The sequence below is a fragment of the Rhipicephalus microplus genome, chromosome X, assembly GCF_043290135.1.
Source record: "Rhipicephalus microplus isolate Deutch F79 chromosome X, USDA_Rmic, whole genome shotgun sequence".
NCBI lineage: Eukaryota > Metazoa > Arthropoda > Arachnida > Ixodida > Ixodidae > Rhipicephalus > Rhipicephalus microplus.
The window spans coordinates 100,998,732-101,019,611 of NC_134710.1; the positions used below are offsets into that span (position 1 = coordinate 100,998,732).

General features: G+C 43.3%; 1 protein-coding gene across 5 annotated transcripts in view; it reads right to left on the reverse strand.

Moving 5' to 3' along the window:
* The window catches only part of LOC119176302 (bromodomain-containing protein 7), a 116,437-nt gene that overhangs the window by 19,587 nt on the left and 75,970 nt on the right, over nt 1–20,880 (reverse strand). For all 5 annotated transcript variants that reach the window (XM_075877334.1, XM_037427514.2, XM_037427515.2 and 2 more), the window contains 3 exons: nt 14,147–14,282; nt 13,157–13,265; nt 2,439–2,757 (listed from right to left, as the gene is read on the reverse strand). In XM_075877334.1, the coding sequence (XP_075733449.1) occupies nt 2,439–2,757; nt 13,157–13,265; nt 14,147–14,282 (564 nt within the window). The remainder of the gene's footprint in view (nt 1–2,438; nt 2,758–13,156; nt 13,266–14,146; nt 14,283–20,880) is intronic.

A 20,880-nucleotide genomic window follows, 5' to 3' on the forward strand; every position in this document is an offset into this window, starting at 1 on the left:
GATCTAAGTCTTGCATTAACACAAGTTAGTGAGTGGTGTACTCGGTCGTCAATGACATTAAACTCTGACAAAACGGTACTCCTACGTGTGACAAGAAAAAAACAGCCATTGACGTTTACCTACAACGTCCAAGGAACACCAGTACGTGAAGTAAATGAATATAAATACCTAGGAGTAACCATTACAAACACACTTTCTTGGTCCGCACATATAACAAATGTCTCCGCATCAGCTTCTCGTAAGCTTGGTTTTCTGAGGCACAAACTGAAAAAAGCCCCTCCGAAATTAAAAATGCTCGCGTACAAAGCGTATATTTTGCCTAAACTTGAATATGCATCAGCGGTTTGGGACCCTTTCTACAAAAAAGACATTCAAAAACTTGAAATGGTTCAAAGACGCGCTGTACGTTTTATTTTTTTCTAGGTTTAAATTATCTGATTCTCCGACAAAATTAATGAAAGACAACGATATTCCTGTGCTTAAAGATCGCCGCAGAATCGCATGCCTGAAATTCTTGCATTCCATTTATAATGGTAAGCTGAATATTCCTGCCCATAAATACATACAACCATTCTCTCCTCACGCATCTAGGCATCGTCATATGCATAACCTGCTCCCATACACCACGCGGACTAACACCTTTAAAAATTCTTTCTTTCCTCGAACAATTATTCAGTGGAATAGCTTACCACCTGATGTCATTTCATCTGATGACTTCGAGAAAGCGTTGCTCGGAGCATCTCAACCGTGACATAAGCGCATCTTCTCTGTACTGCTAGTGCTTAATATAATGTTTATACTCTGTATTCATGCAATATCACTTTTTCGGATTGTTGGTGCTCAGTACTTGTAATAGTTGACGCGTTTCCATGTGTATAAATTTGTCTGTACGTATGTGTATATTCTTTTTTTTTTTGTGTGTGCTTTAAGACATCACTCCATTTTCGCCATTATTTATTATTTATTTTTATATGGTCCGTTATATTTTTTCTTAAATTCATTGTATTATCCATTTTGTATTCTTGCAAATTTGATTATTCCTTTAATTTTTTTCTCGATGTTTGCATATTTGTTTATTGTAATGTTCCCCACCTGCTTGGTCTTCAGTGACCGCAGTATTTTCTAAATAAATAAATAAATAAAAAAAACATCTACTAAGGTCATGGTATGCAAAATATTGCGCATGTTTTTGCTGAAAAATTGGCTGACTGAAATGGGTAACAAGGAATAATATGCGCCAGTAGTATATCACCACAGTAAAAGAACCCCTGACGCCATGAGAAATCCTCATTCCAGAAGGTAGTGCACTATAATAAAGCCTTGTTGAATATGTACAGTGCATAGAAATTGAAATGTTAAAGCAAATCCTGACAGTAAATCCTGGGTGACTGTGTGCAAGTAAAATGCTTTAATGAAAGATTAAAGCTATTGCTTCTATTGTATACCTCAATGAGTCAACTCAGCATTCCGAACACTCACTGGTGGCAAAAAAAGTGCTAGCTGCCATACAGGTTACTTTAACATTTCAATTTCTAAGCACTGTACATATTTAACAAGGCTTTATTATAGTGCCCTACCTTCTGTAATGAGGATTTATCATGGTGTCAGGGGGTCTATCACGTGGCGATGTATACTACTGGTGCTTATTATCCCTTGTTACCCCTTACAGTCGGCCAATTTTTCTGTAAAAAAAAAATGCAATATTTTACATAACATGACCTTAGTAGACGTTACTGAGGACATGTCTGCAAAGCTTTAATGCGATTTGCGCACCCCTCATTGAAACCCTGAAATAAGGTCAGTAGAGTGCGCAAGCAATGTGAGCAAATACAGTAGTTCATGTGTTCCACAAAGGACCAAGAACAGTGCACACCAGCAAGGTTCAGGCCCAAGTCGTCCAGCACATTCCCAACGCCACTCACCAAGGAACGTTCTTTCAAATGAGGTTAGCAGATGGTTGGCAAGATGGCACATGATTCCACTCAAGTAAGAAAGGTGCAAGTTTAGAGTTTTCAACATCATGAGTTAAAGTTTTTGTTGAATAACTCAAGGATGACTAGGCAACACAGACATGCTGGACTCAAATGGGACCTCAATGACTGCAGATGCAATGGTATAAAACAGCAGTTTTTTTGCATGATTCTATGCAACTCTTTTCACTGAAGATTCATGACCATGTTATCTTGTTGATAACTCACATGGGGTACTGCTTTCACCAGTGACAAAGCACAAGGAATGGTATGTTGGTAAACTGCTATACCAGCTGCTAACCACTACAAATGCAGAGGTGATGTTACAAGCCCGCATTATTAGGTACACATTGAGAACAATCGTAACCATTTATCAATATATTCTGCTATTGCAGAAAGAAGACCTATTCATAAGCATCAACAATGCACGGCTTGCACACACCATATATATATATATATTGAACATACCTGTATGATGCAGATGGTCCTGACGATCGTGGTACTCATGATGATCATGATGCTCATGGTGATCGTGACGTTCATGAACGTCATTAACATTTCCTAGCATAATCTCCCGTTCAGTAAAACTTTCGTGAACTGGTGCTTGGCTTGCAAGGTTGCTGTCCTGTACTGTTGAATCAGCAGTGAGATCGTTAAGAGCATAAAAGGAGTCGGATGGCCTGCTGTTGCCATGTTTTGGTTCCGTTGCTTCCACATCCATTTCTTCAACCTCAGAGTGATTTGTGAAGGGCACAAGGCTTTCCTCTGGGACTATGCCATTACGATGCTGGAAAATAATGGGAACAATGATTCCACCAACAATTCATGGTGACATTGCTAAATATAGTTATGTGATACGGCAAAATGTGCACTAACTCACGTCTTCTTATTCATCATCTTATTTTCTGCCCAGACACAGTGATATGTCGTGCGGCTACGCAATAAGGCTTGGCCGCAATCTCGCACCACGGCCACGCATCGGTTGTGTCATCAGCATTGCTGTACTTAAATAGCGCTGGCATTGTAGCTGGCGGGCATTCCTTGTTGTAACATTGTCGCAGGCAGTTCGCCTATCGTTTTTAGTTGCTGGCACAATAAAGCCACAGTTTTCGCTCGCCATTCTTTTGGCTGCTTTTACGTCAGTCAGACACAACACACAGTCTATTGATGCACTAAATGCCCTCACTGCGCAACTTACTATACTCTGTTTCAGAAGTTCCCTTCAGCACTGTGGAGGCTACAGGCCCCTCAGCCAATAGCAAGAGCGCTAATCCCCTCCACATGTATTAATTCGCACCGTGTTGTCTCAACGTACTCGTGACGTCTGCTCACCGTATTATTACCTTAAAAAATGCATTAAACCTATTAAACAAAATCAAGCAACTTCACTGGGAACTTGGAGTAGCGTGAATTTGTTGCTCTGCTAGAATCTCATGCGGGCGAATAACTTCACTTTGTGACTGTTTCTCTCCGACGCTGTTCAAGGCTCTTGTATGTCCGTTTCTCCGTCGACGTGTTCTTTCGCGTCTCCCGTTGCAATGCTCCTTTTCTCTCTTTTTTTGTTTCCACTGAAGAATAATCGGACGCGCACGGAATGCTGTGCGAGGTTGCATGTCCGATATTTGAAGATGCAGCGTTCTTTGTCTGATGACCTATTCTGAACACTGCCTCGACGCGTTACGCTTAGCAGGTGCGGCTAAGCAAGCAGCATATCTCGTAAATATCGACAAAACGTACCGGGTGCTTCAGTTTCAGAGTGAGATGAAACAAATCGATGGCTGATTTCAACATTTTTTTACTGCCGTCACCGCTGCGGGCGTGTAGCAAGAGCAAGTCCGGATCGAAGCGGGCGGTCACATCTGCATGGGCACTGCCATGTTGATTTATAAGCAGTTACCCGGTGGTAACCGACATAAATCATCAAATATATACAAAGTAAATTCGAAGAGGAATAAACATATCATGTATCAATGTGGCGTAAAACACACCAAGGAAACGCCAATTCTAGCCAACCCTGACAATTTCAAGACACTTGTACGTGGCACTATGTTTCGTTGTGCGACTGGGTGGCTTTGTTACACCCCGTAGCTTAGGTAGTGCTGAAGCAAAGTGGTGAAACAGAGTAGGGGCCTTTATTAGAGCCACTTATAACAGTATACTGAACAGAGAATTGACCCCCAACTGCATAATGAACTGTTGTGTATCTTCTATGGTTAAATAAACCCACTTACCACAATGTTCTCATGCTGCATTATTGGTTAAACAATTGAACTTGGTCATATATGGTACATGTGCAGAAAGGAAGAGGAACACAAAACGCTGCACCCACGGCATCCATCCAGTGTTTAGCAATCATATAACATAACCAGTTTTCCAGCTTTTGCTGCACTGCCCACGTCGCCAGCCTATCTTCAATTTGCCTTCAGCCTTCCACAATGAACTTCCACATCAATGTTTCCATATAAAGTTCAACTGTGATATGGCCTGCGCGCGTCCCCTGCGAGTCGCAAGCTGAGAGTGGAATGATGAGCGCGAAAGGGTGAGTAGGGAAGGATGGTGGCTTTATGCGCCCTCGCTGTTGCACTCAGTAAGTGTCAAGTGGAGGTGGGCAGGTAAGCATGCATCTTTTTTAGCTAGCATGGGTGGTGAATCTGCTGGATTTCCATGCAACTGAGCCCACAGAAAGCCTGCATGCCCCATCTTAGAGATCATGTGAAGCAGGTGCAATGGTTGGGTGAGCTGATATGGCTGGTGTCTCTGAGCTTTTGAAAAAGCAGCTAGAACAAGGAGTGGGGCACTGGCCACTCTGCCATTATAAGCCTCTAATAACCACTCATACAGACCGGATAAAACGATAATTAGTAACATGAATAAAATTTCTATATTGTTATACATGGGTTTGGACTCTTTCCAGATATATGTGCAAGTAGTCAAGTATAGTCATATTCTAAAAAGTGCTGACCAGACGGGCTCCAGCTCATTTTCTTCTGACTACAGATCAGATTTCTACCTACTGAACTGGGTTTTCAGTATCTACGAATTCAAAAAAGAAAAAAAAGGGGGGGGTGAGGAAAGGAGGCACTGATCATACTACAAAAAGCCACTGTATCAGTAGTTTGTTATATCATAGCTCGTCACTGTCCAACTCTAACAGGGCCCTTATAACCAAGTGATTGCCACTTATAGAATTGTTTTTGGCAGGATGTATTGTGTTTGCCACAAGTGATTGCCATTTGTAGGTCCTATTTTACTACTAGCAACTGATAAAAATACAACAGTACTTTAGAGGTGCAAGTACTTATCATGAACTATTATTACATTACTAAAATATTCAGAAGTCCCTTCACTTCTCTGTGTACTAATCTGTAATTTACCCTTACACATGGTCAGGCTGGGTCCCCAAAGTTTGTTAAAGGCGCATATTCCTGATGCTATGGCCTAGCAAACTGCAGTGCTTAGAATTGCCAAGTCGGCTCCTTAAAATTTGTTAAAGGGCCCCAAACCACCTCCGATAATTTTCAACATTTCAAGTAAACTTGCCCATTGTGTTCTGAATGCCATCACAATCAACAATTCCAGACACGGCAACACGAGTCATGGCTCCCTACAAATTACAAGAAACCATCCCTTTTCCTCCTATCCTTTCGGAAGCGTACCTCCCCTCACCTGTTCGCCGTGAAACATGTCACCGGCTCGTCCTCTACAAACCCATTTGTTCACTCACAGGTACGTGCAACACGAGTCATGGCTCCCTACAAATTACAAGAAACCATCCCTTTTCCTCCTATCCTTTCGGAAGCGTACCTCCCCTCACCTGTTCGCCGTGAAACATGTCACCGGCTCGTCATCTACAAACCCATTTGTTCACTCACAGGTACGTGTGCTTGCTGCTCTTCGTCCTCGCATGGTGAAAAGGAGCACTAAGCCGAATGGAGAAACGAGCTGACGAATGAAGGAAAGAGCGAAACCAGCAAGGGCTTCTTTCGTATCACAGCAATGTAACTCTGCTATTAGAGCACAGTCTCGAAGAATTTTCCCAGCTTAATTGTAGACAAACAGAGCAGCAACACCACTAGTAAATTTTGACCTCTGGGTGGTTTAGAGGCCCTTTAAGGGCACACATTTTTGACGCTGTGCCCCAATAAGCTGAAGTGCTTAGAACTGTCATTTTGGAGGAGTGTTATAAAAACCTGCAGGTGTCACATGCACAAACAGGATATGAAAAAAAAAAAAGGAATTTTGTAGAATTACGTCGAGCAACTTTAATGCTAGAATGAACCTTGATCAGAAGTAGCATATAAAATATCTTGTAGCCAACATAGCAAATGGCAGTTTCTATGTGAGCTCATGATGTCCAAATCATATCAGTGCAAAGGCCCCCATGAGGCCAAAAAATGCCAGACGTATTGGCTCAACCTACCATAGTATGTAGTTCAAAATAAATTAGTTCTTTTACCATCTATGAGGACTTGAAATCGCGCCCTTTACTTCACTACTTCAAATAATGCCAGGAATATTAAACTGCCATCATAATGAGGTCTTTAGAGCAAGCGTATAAGGCAACATTACCATGCTGGTAGGTCATACTTGAGAAGATTTGGTGCTGAACTGCTTTCTATTTAATGCAAGTGGATATGAGGATTTGTGCTGAGAACACACACCAAATGCTTATTTTACACCAAATGCTTATTTTACAAAGGGCAGTGCAGCTGTGGTAGAAGTAGCTTGCTCCTACAAAAAGATCACTCTCGTCACTGTTTCAGTTACTATGGATTAATATACAAAAAGATAAAACTTCAAGATGCCAATACATGTTCCAAAACAACAAGAGTACCTCCAGCCCCTCGAAATATGAGAAACTTTAAATGCAGTGCCCACACCCATATCCAAATGATTTTTACAAAAGAATGCTACAGTTAGTAATGAAGCTATGCAGCTACATTCAGCGCAGAGAAAAAGAGTGCCCTTAGATGGCCAGAACATCATTCACTGGCTGTTCTTGTGTATACACAACTAAAAATCACATGTATGCATAATGAAAAAATACAACCACCCGTTTGCAGCTCGAAGCCACAAGAAAATCTATATGGATTTCTCAAAAAGAAGAGCTTCTAATTTGCCTAAAAAGCATTTCATTGCAAGCCTCCATCTTCCTCTTCCTGCCATTTTATGTATGCATAACTTAACTAAGTAAAACAATTTATTCATGCCCATTTTATACCATGTTACAGCAAGAATACACATAGTACTACTTTGTGCAGAAGCATCCTTATAGGTTAAATTGGGCTGGATTTCCAAGCCAATCAATAGCCATTACATGGCTACAGTTATATCACCGACATTAAGGGTGTACATTGAGTCTAATACCCCTGTTATATGGCACGTGTATTGTCATTAGCAGCGAATGACATTCAAAACGAATGTCATTGTGATACTGCATTCCGGTCTACACGGCTACGTGAAATGACATTCGCAATTGATGTCCATGTTTATGGGCAGGCAGCTATGATACCAAAAAGTTATAAATGGCCCATTTAATTTACATAACATTGTCCGGCTGGTTCAAAACATACTGCCACGTGATGAAACAGCATCAGTAGAAAAACAAGAATCCTTGTAGTTTGACCTTGTATATTGAAGACAAGCAAGACTAAATTTGAACCAACTCACAACTTGCAGTCGGCAATATTTAGAACCGTGACAGCGTTCATGACTTTGCAGCCACAATGGATGATGATCAGTGCAAATGAACGTTAATTGCTCTCCAGCTATTGCAAATAAAGATTCAGAACTGACTGAATCGCCTCAAGCTTGCTATTCAAAAAATATCCCGAGCAACCATGGAGGAAGCAGGCAACGAGGGATTCAGAGCCATACCAACACAACAATTTATTTACGTTGGTTGCTCTTTCGGGTTCGACTTCGTCAGCAATTGAAAATTAATTTGAAAAAACTCTTGTGAACTGGTGTCTAACATGTGCGTGCGTATTCTGCTACTACTACTAGCGAGTCTAATGCAGTGACGCTGCACCAAAACAACAGTGAGCGTAGGTAAACATGGCTGACAAGAGGCGCTATAGCTTCAAGTCGGAACCTGGCAAAGAAATTATAGCTCAACATATTGCTTCCACTATCGCGTTGCACGTTAGAAAGTAACCAAAAAGTACACAGCAACCTTTAATAAACACCTCAGCATTGTTCAAACTTGCTTGAAGGTGTCGATTTCGTAATCTCTTGTCAAGTGCTTGCTGACAATAGTACACATGTCGCGCTTCCATGAGTTCAGTGAACCCATTCAACGGCCGAATGTCATTAGGTGTGAATGTCATTCATTATGCCCGTGTAGAAGCAACAAAAATTACATTAACGCCTAATGTCATTCACAGTAAATGACACCACAGGTGCTGCGTGACAAAGGTATAATCAAGGAACTCTTATTGCAATTCGTGCTTTCCAGCAAATCAGAGGATCAATCATGGGTGATTAGACACAAGATGATACAGCTCCTTCCATGCCCCCTACCCTACAATGACACGGGGAAATATCTAGCCGTAACGAGAGGGCAGAAGCTCTTCAATATCACACTTTTTAAAGCTACTTAAATTTATTACACAGTCTAATCCCTTTCAAAGAGACCCTCATGTGAGAGACAAATGGGTATAAGAGACACCAGTGTGCCTACATTGAAATAAGTATTGAGAAGGAAATGTATACGTGCTACCCTGCTTTTAAGAGACACCTCATATAAAAAACAAGAACTGCTCTCTGGTACACGTCTCTTATAAAGGAGTTCAACTGCAGTACCAGTTATCACCTTACAATTTTCTACTGTTGGGAATATGTAGCTGTAAAATGCAATGACAATAAGCCTACATCTTTGAGGAAGACTTGCCTTTTGCAATAACATAAGCACACCAATTCATGGAGTGTCATACCTATAAAATATGTGAGATTTTGCATGCTAAAACCACAACAACCACAACATTATTGAGGCACACTGCAGTGGAGAGCTCCTGAAATTCTGTGCACTGACATAGCACAGCACACGGGCCTCTTGTGAGGATATCACCCGCATTGAAATGGCACACTATGTTAAGGAAGAGTCCTTGTTCTTTCTTCATTAAAGCATGCACCAAAACCTTTACCCTTGCCCCTGCGATTAACACATTGGAATTTTTCCATCACACCCCTTTCAGGTCAACAACCATGCAAATGGGAGTGTACCTTTCAGCTTCATGCCAAGCAAAAACTGAACATCCACAAAGAGTGGCGAAAGCTTTCATGAAGGCTTACAATGAGGTTCTGGTGAAAAATTCATTAACAAGATTGGTACATAACAAGTTTTTCAAAAGAGTTTCCTTGAGTGTCGATACTCTGATTACAATGCGATTCCTACGCTACAAAGGCTCCTTGAAAGTCAGCTGCTGTGACCTTTATAGGGGACTATGACGGCCCGTTCCATGGCAGTAATGCTATCAAAACAGTGACATTTCAGGCTTTTCTTGAATTTTAGGAACAGGACGAAGTCTGCTTGGCTCGTATCAGTGCTGACGCAGCACTAATATAGCCCTGATTTGAGCTCCGCGGACTTGATCACTTTCCCCTATCTCAAGAGAAACCAGAAAGGTCACTGTTTTGTCGCGGTTCCTACTATGGAACAAGCCATCCCGAAATCCGCATTCAGGGAGCCTTTGCAGCATGGAAATTGTGTTGTAATCTGTGTATTGATGCCAAAGAAAAACTCTTTCAAAGAATTTAAGCATGTACTACAGCATAGCCCGGTTATAACGAAGTTGGCAGCAATCAGACATTGCTTCATTATAACCACTTTTTTTCACTACATCCAGACTTGAAGAAAAAAAAAAAAAAGGTCAGACATCAAGCGGACCACGCACTAAATTTTATTCATACCTCTGGAAAAAAGTGGTCGAGGGTCCTCTGCACGCGTATCGCGAGTGCGGGTTTCAGAACCCTGGCCTCAACACTGTCCATCAAAGCGCAATCGCTTAGTTCGGCTTGATTGATTGATTGATTGATTGATGATTGATATGTGGGGTTTAACGTCCCAAAACCACTATATGATTATGAGAGACGCCGTAGTGGAGGGCTCCAGAAATTTTTACCACCTGAGGTTCTTTAACGTGCACCCAAATCTGAGCACACGAGCCTACAGCATTTTCACCTCCACCGAAAATGCAGCCACCGCAGCCAGGATTCAATCCCGCGACCTGCGGGTAAGCAGCCGAGTAACTTAGTCACTAGACCACCGCGGCGGGGCTCTACCAGTTCGGAACTCAAATACATACACAGTGCGTCGAGAGCTGCAAGAGCTACTCTGGAGGTCACTGGCTGAGGTGAAGCTATGTCGTCACCTTCCGGGTCCGAGGAACTGCTATCAGCGATAGTTTCCTTTTCCAAGACACCAGTGGCGAGTTCGACAGTGAGCTCCTCTGTTGCGACGAGGTCTTGATCCACAAGAGCGAAGTTCATATAGGTGATCCAACCTGCTTGGGACAAGGCTTGCATTGCCAGCGGCCTCTCAAAGCTACCCTAAACTCATCCCAGCCGCGGCACCAGCTGCTGCTGTTTCTTTTTCAGCAGCGCTGCTTCCCGCGAGAAACTCGCTTTTTGGAAGCAGTGAAAGATCGTCCGAGACTTCACGTCCCTCCAGGCTCCACTTGCAAAAAATATTGCCTTCACCAGCGGCACCTTCAAAGCAGCCGAGTTATCAGCTGTTCGGATGCCAGAGAAGACACCCAATGACACGACGGCTATAGTGAGCTTTGAAGTTACCAGTCACTCCCTGGTCCATCGGCTGCATCTTGGTGGTTGTGTTGGGAGGCAGGAAAAGGACATCAACAGCGCTTATATGTGCATCGAAATGGTGTGCACTGCAGTTGTCAAGCATAATCAGTATTTTCTGGTGAACTTCATCCAAAATGGCACATTTCACATTCAGGAAGAGCACCTTTCATTTCGCCGTGGATGAGGTCGACGTTCCAGGTATCAGTGGTCTTGACTTTGCCAAATAGTTCGTCGGTGCACAGGGCACGCCAAGCTGTTACTGCGGGAAAGTCCAAGTGTGCTGCGATGACCCGCTTTTCACCAGTCAACAGAGCTGAACAAGCATACGAGTGCTTCTGCTGTTCAAACTGTCCTGCTTTGTTCAAGTACACAAACCCGGCCAACCGCGCAAACAAGCATGACAGGCTTAGGCAGAAGTCGCCAGTGGCGCCACACCGTGGAAAAAAAGCAACTTAAAAGTGCTCCACACCTACTTCGCTTTTTCACCACGACACAGCATCACAAGCACAATTGGGCTGGCATGGCCCAATGGATGGCCAAGCATGGGGCAGTATTTGTGTGAAACAAGCCAGGGGATGTAGTATGCAATGTGTGATGAGATAAGATACCAGCAACCTTTCACTGGTTTTGGCGACAGCGACCGGGCAACTGTGTGATGCGGTGAAGCAAGCCTTCACAAGGAGCCGAGCAAGGATAGGTGCATAAGTGGGGTCGTTTTCAACGAGACAGAATTCACTTCGATGGGCGGCTAGGTCATGAGGTGGGTTGGCGACTTGCAGGACGCGCAGTAGCTTTTTTGGGGGACAAGCGAGCCCTTCGGGGTGCAGGATAGCTAGTAACGAGGAAAACAACCAGGGAGGCTCTTCGACAGGTGGTATGGACAGATACGATTCCAAAGTGGCACCAATATCTAAGATAGGTAGAGCCCGGGGCATAAATAGACGTAGCCACGAGCGCCGAGCCAATTCAGACATAGGGTATGTTAACATGCACGGTGGTAGGAACAGGCTGAAGTGGGAAGAGATAGAAGAACAGCTAAGGGAAGAGAGGCCGATGGTATACGGTTTTGTAGAAACACATCTCAGGAACATGGAACAACCTCCGAACAATCCGGACTACGCGTGGGAATATTGTAATAGAACAGAAGGCAGCAGAAAGGCGGGTGGTATTGGGGCATTCATTCGTAAAAGTACAGACTGGCAAAGGGTCAAGCAGGAGTGCAAGGAACATTTATGGCTAAAAGGGAAAGTGGCAGGTCAAATGACACTCCTTGGTTTCCTGTACTTGTGGACGGGAGCAAAGGCCAGAGAGGAAAACCAGGCAATGGTAGAGTGTATATCAAAGGACATTCAGGAGTTAGGAAGAGAGTGCGAGATAATTATACTAAGAGACATGAATGCGCATATAGAATATAGATGGGTATACCGACCCGACAGGCAAAATGATCATGGATATGTGTGAAAGGCTTGAGTTGATCATTTGCAACAGTACCGAGAAGTGTGAAGGGCGAGAAGTGTGAAGGGCAAATAACATGGGAGGTAGGAAGGCTGCGGTCAACGATAGATTATGCACTGATGTCACATAGGATGTATGATAAGCTCAGAGGAATGCACATAGATGAAGGTGGCACCAGAAGTCTGGGTAGTGATCACAAACGTATCAAGCCAAGTGCTTTTCTAGTCCGTCCGTCCGTCCGTCCGTCCGTCCGGTCAATGCACGAATAGTGCGCATTCACAATGGAAAGACTCTTTCTGCGATGAACGCTGAACTTTAAGCTCTCCAGAAATAAGAACGGCAACGGCATCGTCTCTCACCCACAAGAGACGACGCTGATGCGGGCGGCATCTGCTAGCGAGTTTCTTGATTGAAAAAACCAACTACTCGTGCTGAAAAACCATTCACCGGCCACCCTTGACAAGCAAGCACTGGATCTTGACCTACATTGTAGTGCCGGTGAGAGATTTCTTGTTTACTATCAGTGTCAAATGAAACTTGAACAGTGGCAAGTCTTTGCGATGGTATGTGTGTGCCGTCCAGCTATCACCGCGGACAGGCATGCGTATATGCGCAGAGCTACCGAACAGTATGCGCGCGCCTGTCAACGTTGATAACTGGACGGCGCGCACTACACTATCGACAAGGCTTGCCCCTGTTCGGGTTTCATTTGATGCTGATAGTACATAGTTGAACAATGAAGATTCGCAGTGTGCGTGTTTGTTAACAAAAAATGGACTGCATCCTTTGCCCCTCCCCAGGTTTCATGTTAGTAGAGTTAAAATGCCCTCCCTTACATGCTTTGCCGCTTCCCAGTTTTTATGTTTTTATTTTGCATTTAACAATAAATCAAATGTTCATGTTAGCATTGGCAGACAAATACTTACAGCTTCCAGAAGTTTCACAGTCCTTGAGTGCTCTCCAGATGTCATCACATCCAGAAGGTCGTCAACCATGTTCACAACGTAATCACAATCCCTGGCAAAGCTGAGCAAACTGAAGAAGATGGAAGGAGGTCAGGATTACTTACCGCACCAATGGAATTCGGAAACAATATGTTCAAAAACATAGGGCAGTATATATTTCAAGGTGAAAGGAGGCCTGCAACACCTCTCCAGGTTATCATAGAATAATTTTATTGGCCAGTTGCTTGATTAATCTCATGCCACGAAAAACTTAAGGATAGTTGTAGCCAAGCGCTCCCTCTCCATCTGTTGCCACCAGAGCATCCCTGTAGTTACATCACCAGATATCATGATCTTGGGCACTTCTTGTTTTAGGTGCACACAGCACTGGCTTGTGGCAGCACATAGTACTCATAACATGGCAGGTGGCCTACAAGATCCATCTGCTGGAGCAACTGCTCATGAAATCGTGCAATAACTTTTGGGCTTGCTTGCTGTATAGCTGGTGATGACATTGTGAAGAAGGGAATAAGAATTTTTAGCTGTTTTTGACATCAACTTCCTGCAGCATGCAGTGGAATATATTGGGCTCACATGTTCAAAGTAGCCTTGATTAGAGAAAAGCAAGTGTTCCTCAACTTTGCTAAGAAAGCATTACAGGGCCCCTTAATGAAAGAATATTCATAATACAAATAAATATTTCTAGTGCCCTATTTTTTTAGGAAGTCTTTGATTAGAATGTTTTCCGTTGACAGTGACAGTGGTACACATCATAGAACCAATGCTATTTGAAATCATTAAAATTTTGTATGACATGCAGTGCATCACTTGTGCAATAACCCCATCCCAGCAGTTATCACTCAATTTTCAGAATATGATCTCCACATAAAATGACAGATCGTGCTCCCCATGCAAGAAAGTCACATATTTGTCAAACATGGCAAATTAGACTGAAGACAACAGTCAAAATACCTCTCAGCATACTGGACCCCGACTTCATCACCATAGGTTGAATATACAAGGTCAGACTCTTCCTTTGAGAGATTTGCAAATGAAGAATCATAGTGAGGCGCATATGTGCTGTAGGTTCCATAGTTCAGGTAATTGACTGCAACAAAAACAAATGTCTGTGAATGAGACCAGCAAGTTTTAATAGCTAACTCTTGCATTTACAACGCCTCATTTTGGGCAGCCTTGGTGCCATGAGGCTGTACTCATCAGCTAATTTTTATTATTACTTTTTTTTTAAATCTCAAACAGTACCTTCCAAAAACATAAAACTCACACATATGAAACGCGTAACATCTCTCTGAAAATCCTATTGCCACTTACTGCGGCCTGTAGGTGGTGCGCAAGGTAAACCAACATGAGGGTCCGGAGGTTGATAGAGAGCGAGTAGGAGGGCATACAAGCGTGTTGTAGAACTTGTTTTGGCAAATGTAATCACGCCAGGTCACTTTCATGACGTGGCATCGAGTTCCACAAGAAAAAATTTGCAAAACAACTGTTTATACGGTGGCGAAGATGAAAGCTCAGCACAACTTGCAAGCATCGATTACCCCTTCATTCTCCGCTGCACTGACCCGCTTGTATCTGCAGATGTCGTGTTGGCTTCTCATGAATAAATGTTGCAACGATACACACCATTTCCAGCTGCCATATGCCACTCAACCAATTAAACAGCGGCTGCATCATTTTATGTAGTGTGAACCAGCTCGTGCACTGGGATCTTGGAAGGCCTCATGGGCAGTTTGCAAATACGAAAGGGGTAGAAATGCACCATCTATGCAATACACAACGCTTTGTCGCTCATGAAATCAAATTGCTTCAAGCTGTAATGTTATGAAGGAATACGGTTATCTCGATAATTGAAAGCAATCGAAACTTGAACCATTATGACCATGAGAATGCAAAGCTAGGATTTATTTGATTTATCATGAGCATTAAGCTCGTGAAACACTGGTGTTGCCAACTTTGAAAGGAAGTTTTTGCAGTTTTGTTAGCAAAGACATCTGTTTATTGGGTGAATGATCAAATAGGAAGCACTCAGACGATACTAACATATATAAGCTTAATATCTTAACATTAATAGTACAGCACATAAGCTTCGATCAAGATGACTTCGTAATATCCAGCAACTGATTACCGAATGGTGCTCACGACAGAAAAAATTGCACTAAAACATACATTAACGTAGCGTGTACACGCGAGGTTCCTATTGGTACATGCCCAGTTCGTTATTTTTTTCCCACCTCTCCTTCTCAGAATGGCATACAATCAAGCTTATTGAGAGAAAGAGAAACAATTTTATTGACAGTACTACGAGATCGTTGACTTCATTTTACCAGTGGTTCAAAGGGTGGTTCAAAAAGCTTGCCACGACCGTTTAGGCGTAGATAATTACTTCTACCTGAACACAGTAGTCAGTTGACGACAGGAGTGACTCCCACACCTCGAGGGAGGAAGCTGGAAGTATTGCTTTGGAAGCTGCCTAAAGGCTACCGAATATCTCATTTTCGGAATGCGAGGAGAATCCACCACCAAAGCGTATTGAAGCGGCACAGACTTGCGAACAAATTACCACACATGTGACCATAATTCCACTGCAAATCTGGTTTGTGCTCCCTGATTCGTGAAAAAGGCTAATAAAAGCTCTCTGCTTGCATGGCAGGTGTTGGTAGGGCCTGCACTAGCCACGTGAAAGTGCCGCATCGTCAGTCGATCCTCCTCGAGGTGTTTTTCTTTCTATTCACTGTGCGGTGCATCAGTCTACGGACAGTGCGAATACAAAAGCATACCCCTACTGTTTGAGCATATTGCGTTCACGTAGAAATTCGATACAATCAAAGGTGGCTATATCTAACTCCGGCAAACTGAATTATCTTATACATAATCAACCACTTTGAAACACGGCAGTGCTTCAATGCATTCAATGCATTAAAAAGTTTACAGCTACATTAAACACAAACAGCCGGGACACTTGATATATCGAACATCGGGCAACACGAGACGCCCCAAAAGGTTGGCTTTCCCTCACTAATATTTTAGCTTTTGCTCATAAAAAGAGGCTTTTTCGCATTTAGGAGAGTGAGCAGTGCGATCAAAAAGGCCCCGTATATAGCACATAGAAAATAATGCCATCACATGCCCCACAGTTTCTCGTCGTCGTGCTGGCAACACATCGTGCGTGGTTGGTGTTTCGATTCTCCACTAGTTTCCTTAAAGAGACCCTGAAACAGTTTTTTGAAGTTTTGTCAGTGTTTAGGCTAGAGTATCATGAAACAATTCGCACCACAAATTTATGGACATGCCGTGTACCAAGGCCACTGCGGAAAATTATACCGTACTGCCCTTCTCACCCTTGCCTGGCCTCCTCAACTCATGAGGCACGCTGGCAATCTCAGAGCTCTCATGAGCGCGCTCGACGATTTGAGCTTTTACCAGTCTAGACCTCCGAGATGGCACATAGGTTGTGCGCAGTCTTAGAGGCCATCACGTAGTGCGCCCGGACACACGTGTGTCATCTGGCAACAGAGCCGAAGATCGCGGAGTGGCTCGTATCTACTCCGACCACCACCCTACCAGCCGATCTTCCACGCATTCAACAGCCCATGGCAGCCAATCAGATAAGCAGCTATGGTGAAAGGGCTGCTGATGTTCTCTGGCCTCATCAAGTGGCCAGAGCATGCCGCTCTGTGAAAGTGGCAATTAACGCATTTGGCTGAGTCTCAACGATTTGCACGGATTGGCAGCGATTAGCAGTTTTAAAGCGTTGTAATAAATTGCACAGTTTACACAGAGAGCTCAAATCAGTCTCTAAATAACCCTTGGGACATGGTCTATCGGCCCAATGAGTTTGTACAAAATCGCCAAAATCATTTCAGGGTCCCTTTAAAGGAGCCCTGCGACACTATTTGAGCATGTATTCTTCATCGGTTTTTCAGGTACTGTGGGACGCACCAATATCCATGCGCAAATGGCAACGCCGAAATCGACACTGTTATAATTTTAATTCACCAGGACAAACTACCTTGGTTTCAGGCAACGGCAATACACATCCGCCATCGTTGTCATGAGAAGGGATGTCGAGTCGTGACATGACGACAAAGATCGTTCTGTTTTGATTGTTGATTGGCTTGACACGGCAAGTAGTGTCCAATACTCATATGGTGGTAGCTAAGCCATACAAGTGAATGCTAAAACACACAAAAATCCTTTTTAAACTTTCTCAGAAAGAGATTATTTCTGTTTCTAAATTATGTATTTTCATAACAACGAACACAACACTTTGTCTGCGAACGAGGCTATCGCCAGCAACTGAAGGTGGAAACGCATGACGCGTTTTTAGCGTGCCAAAAATGCAACAGACGGTGGGCGTCGGCGCTGCTGTAGACAAGTTGAAAATTTTCCCTTGTCACACATGACAGGCAACTTTCCACCTTGTCATACCACATCGAAATATTGCGCAAGGATTCCCTCCAGTTCAGTAAATACAGTTATTGCATGTGTATTCAATGAAGCTTTTTATTCGAAGCACACGTGTGCATTCTTCTTAGGGGCTCTTTCATCGTCAACTTTAACTTTGTTCCTTTACTGGGTAAGCCCTCACTTCTCCAAATTTTATCCGCTTATCTATCACCACGGGGGGGGGGGGGGGGGGGGGGCTGAAAATATTACCGTAAATGTTCCCGGTGCCCAACGAGTATGCACAGCTGCATATGAATATTTTGGGGCGGTATTCGCATCGATGCCGCATTTTCTCATGTATAATTCATCCCTACATATAACCCTGCATCCACTACGAACAGCGGAAAAAATACAAACTCGCGTATTGCTGTGAAAGCACATCCTTTACATTATCATTAACATGAGCAGCACCGTGAAGCAAACTAGTGCACAGATACTCGAACTACAAGTATATTATTCAACTAATTACCATTTTTTTACGATTTCAATACATGCGAGTCCAACTGTATATGAAACGCTACGCAGTCACTCTGCAGTCAATGGACTTACAACCACGTCTTGCATTGAAAATACTCAATATCATATTGTTTCAGCAGACATGTGTGCAGTTAAACCTTGACATAAACTTCAACACAATGAAACTTTCTATTTAATGTATTACGATTGTAAAAGCTTCACCCCATCTTAACACAGCAGTTATTAAAAAAACACTGAAACACTTCTTTAAAAAACGAGGTTGTGGTGTCATGATAGATAATTTCGTGCGGTGAACTTGAAAGCCAAGTTGAAAACTCGCGTAAACCAACGAAAATTACTAGTTTGCTGAAAACAAGCAACAGGTACCACATCCACCATCGTGAGTCTCGTCGTTGCTGTGATTGGTCGAAGCTCCACGGCATCATTGACAGGAAAAAAAGGACAGCTGACTGTGCTCGCTGGCAGGTGATACCGGATTTATCTCTTGAAATCGGATAATTGGTGTTAATATGGCGAACTTAAGTCTTAACGAGTTCGTTGTATATTTGTATATGTTCGAGCCGGTCGCCAATGTAAGAGCGACGAATGAAGACAATTGAAGCGCCGATGATGCGGCACAGGAAAGCGAGTCCCAACCAGCCACTTTCACCCGCGTCGGAAACGCTGATTGGTACGTGTAAGATGTATGTCAATTTCACTGTAGTAAACTGATACAAACGATACGTTCAACCGTAGATATTAAATCCATTAAGGAACAGCAGAATATGCACTCGCTTTTGGGTGCGTATTGGCACGGTCTGCACTATGCTCGGGCATCATGCGCGGAAACATCAGCTGTTCATGGACTTCGCTGCTCAGAGTACAGCATTGTTGATGCAGTCAGTATCGCCCTTCCAAGCGGGCAAGAAGCATGCGATGAGTCAGTGTGCTACAGTGAGAAAAAAAAGCCACAAAAGTGCCCCACTTTGTCGCAGTGGCGAAATGTGCTCAGAACTGCACTGCAACCTTGTGCATAAATAGTTTGGCTCGCTTATTGCCATTCTATTTACAATACCTTCACTTTTTCTAAATTCTGGCCAGTACTAGAGTGATGGCATGTCAAAATGCAAGCCGTATATTAGCTGCGTTAGAAGAACGAGACTGTTGTGTATAGAGTGCCCGATTTCAATGCTGGGTGCTCATATTTGTGTACACGTGTTTTCGCCACAAGTGCTCATGTACGCACTGTGTCCAAATGGGGAAAGAGGAGGATACATACAAAACAAGACGAGCAGGAACATCCCATGCTGGCATAGTATTTTCCAGTCCTACACTTCTTTTTTTTTTCTGTTCAGTGTGATAAAAATACCACCACCTTCATTTCAATATACTAATATGCAGAACGTCTGCACAGATCAATCTCAGCCCTACTGTCACAACGAGTGCCATTCAGCACAGTGTAAATTTTAAGCAGCAGAACAATGTTGTACAAGCCTAAATTTTAAACAAAAAAGCCAGGGGCATGAACAGTTTAGGGGCCAACAATATGCGCATGTGGAAGTATTCACTGTTATCGAATCTGTCACACATGCAATGATCGCATTTGAGAAAGCATTTATTTATATCAAGCGCTGCTACGCAGACAGCTTGGACTACAATTAGGCTTCATGTGGTGGCATTGGCAGCGTTCGAATGTTACGGCAGCGATTAAATGTTGCCTCGAACATCGTATGAGTGACTTTTACATCAACGCATAGATAATTCTGGACTTTTCTCGAAAAATATTACCAGAGCCGGAATCGAAATAAAGCGCCCGTGTTAAACGGTCTCTTTCGTTGGCAATCAAGATTACCTCTGATAATCTTGATCGTTGCAAGTCACATGCTTTCTATTCATTTTTCACGTAGCACATGCTTTCTATTTATTTTTCACTTTGACCACAGTTTTATGCAAGTGGTCAATATTGTCAGTTACGAGTCTAACTTAAGATTTTTTTTATCTTTTATCTTTATGTTATTTTGACAACATTGCAATCATTGCAAATTATGGCTCGCTAAATGTAACAGAAGTCGAAGTCAGCCCCGGCAGCCAGATCAATCCAAGCCAAGCGCGGCCTCCCTGAAATGACCGCCGCTTGTGTTGACACCGCCAGCGTGCTTTTCCCATGCCGCAACTATGCCTAGCGATGCCTGAAATTGGAAACAATTGAATCTCGGATGTCCGTGATAGAAAAGTCCGCTGTAAAAAAGAGGCCTGACCACCTTGCTGGCGTCACAATTTAGTCAATTATATCCGAATGTCCGTTGTACCCAAGTCCGTTGTAAACGAAGCTCAATCAATGGAAAAGATAGGGAGATCAGCATAACGCCGCGAATTAGTACGTAGTATCCGAATGTCCGTTGTACCCGAGTCCGTTGTAACGAGGTTCTCATCATCATCATCATCAGCCTGACTACGTCCACTGCAGGACAAAGGCCTCTCCCATGTTCCGCCGGTTAACCCGGTCCTGTGCTTGCTGCTGCCAATTTATACCCGCAAACTTCTTAATCTCATCTGCCCACCTAACCTTCTGTCTCCCCCCAACCCGCTTCCCTTCTCTGGGAATCCAGTCAGTTACCCTTAATGACCAGCGGTTATCCTGTCTACGCGCTACATGCCCTGCCCATGTCCATTTCTTCTTCTTGATTTCAGCTATGATATCCTTAACCCCCGTTTGTTCCCTAATCCACTCTGCTCTCTTCTTGTCTCTTAAGGTTACACCTACCATTTTTCTTTCCATTGCT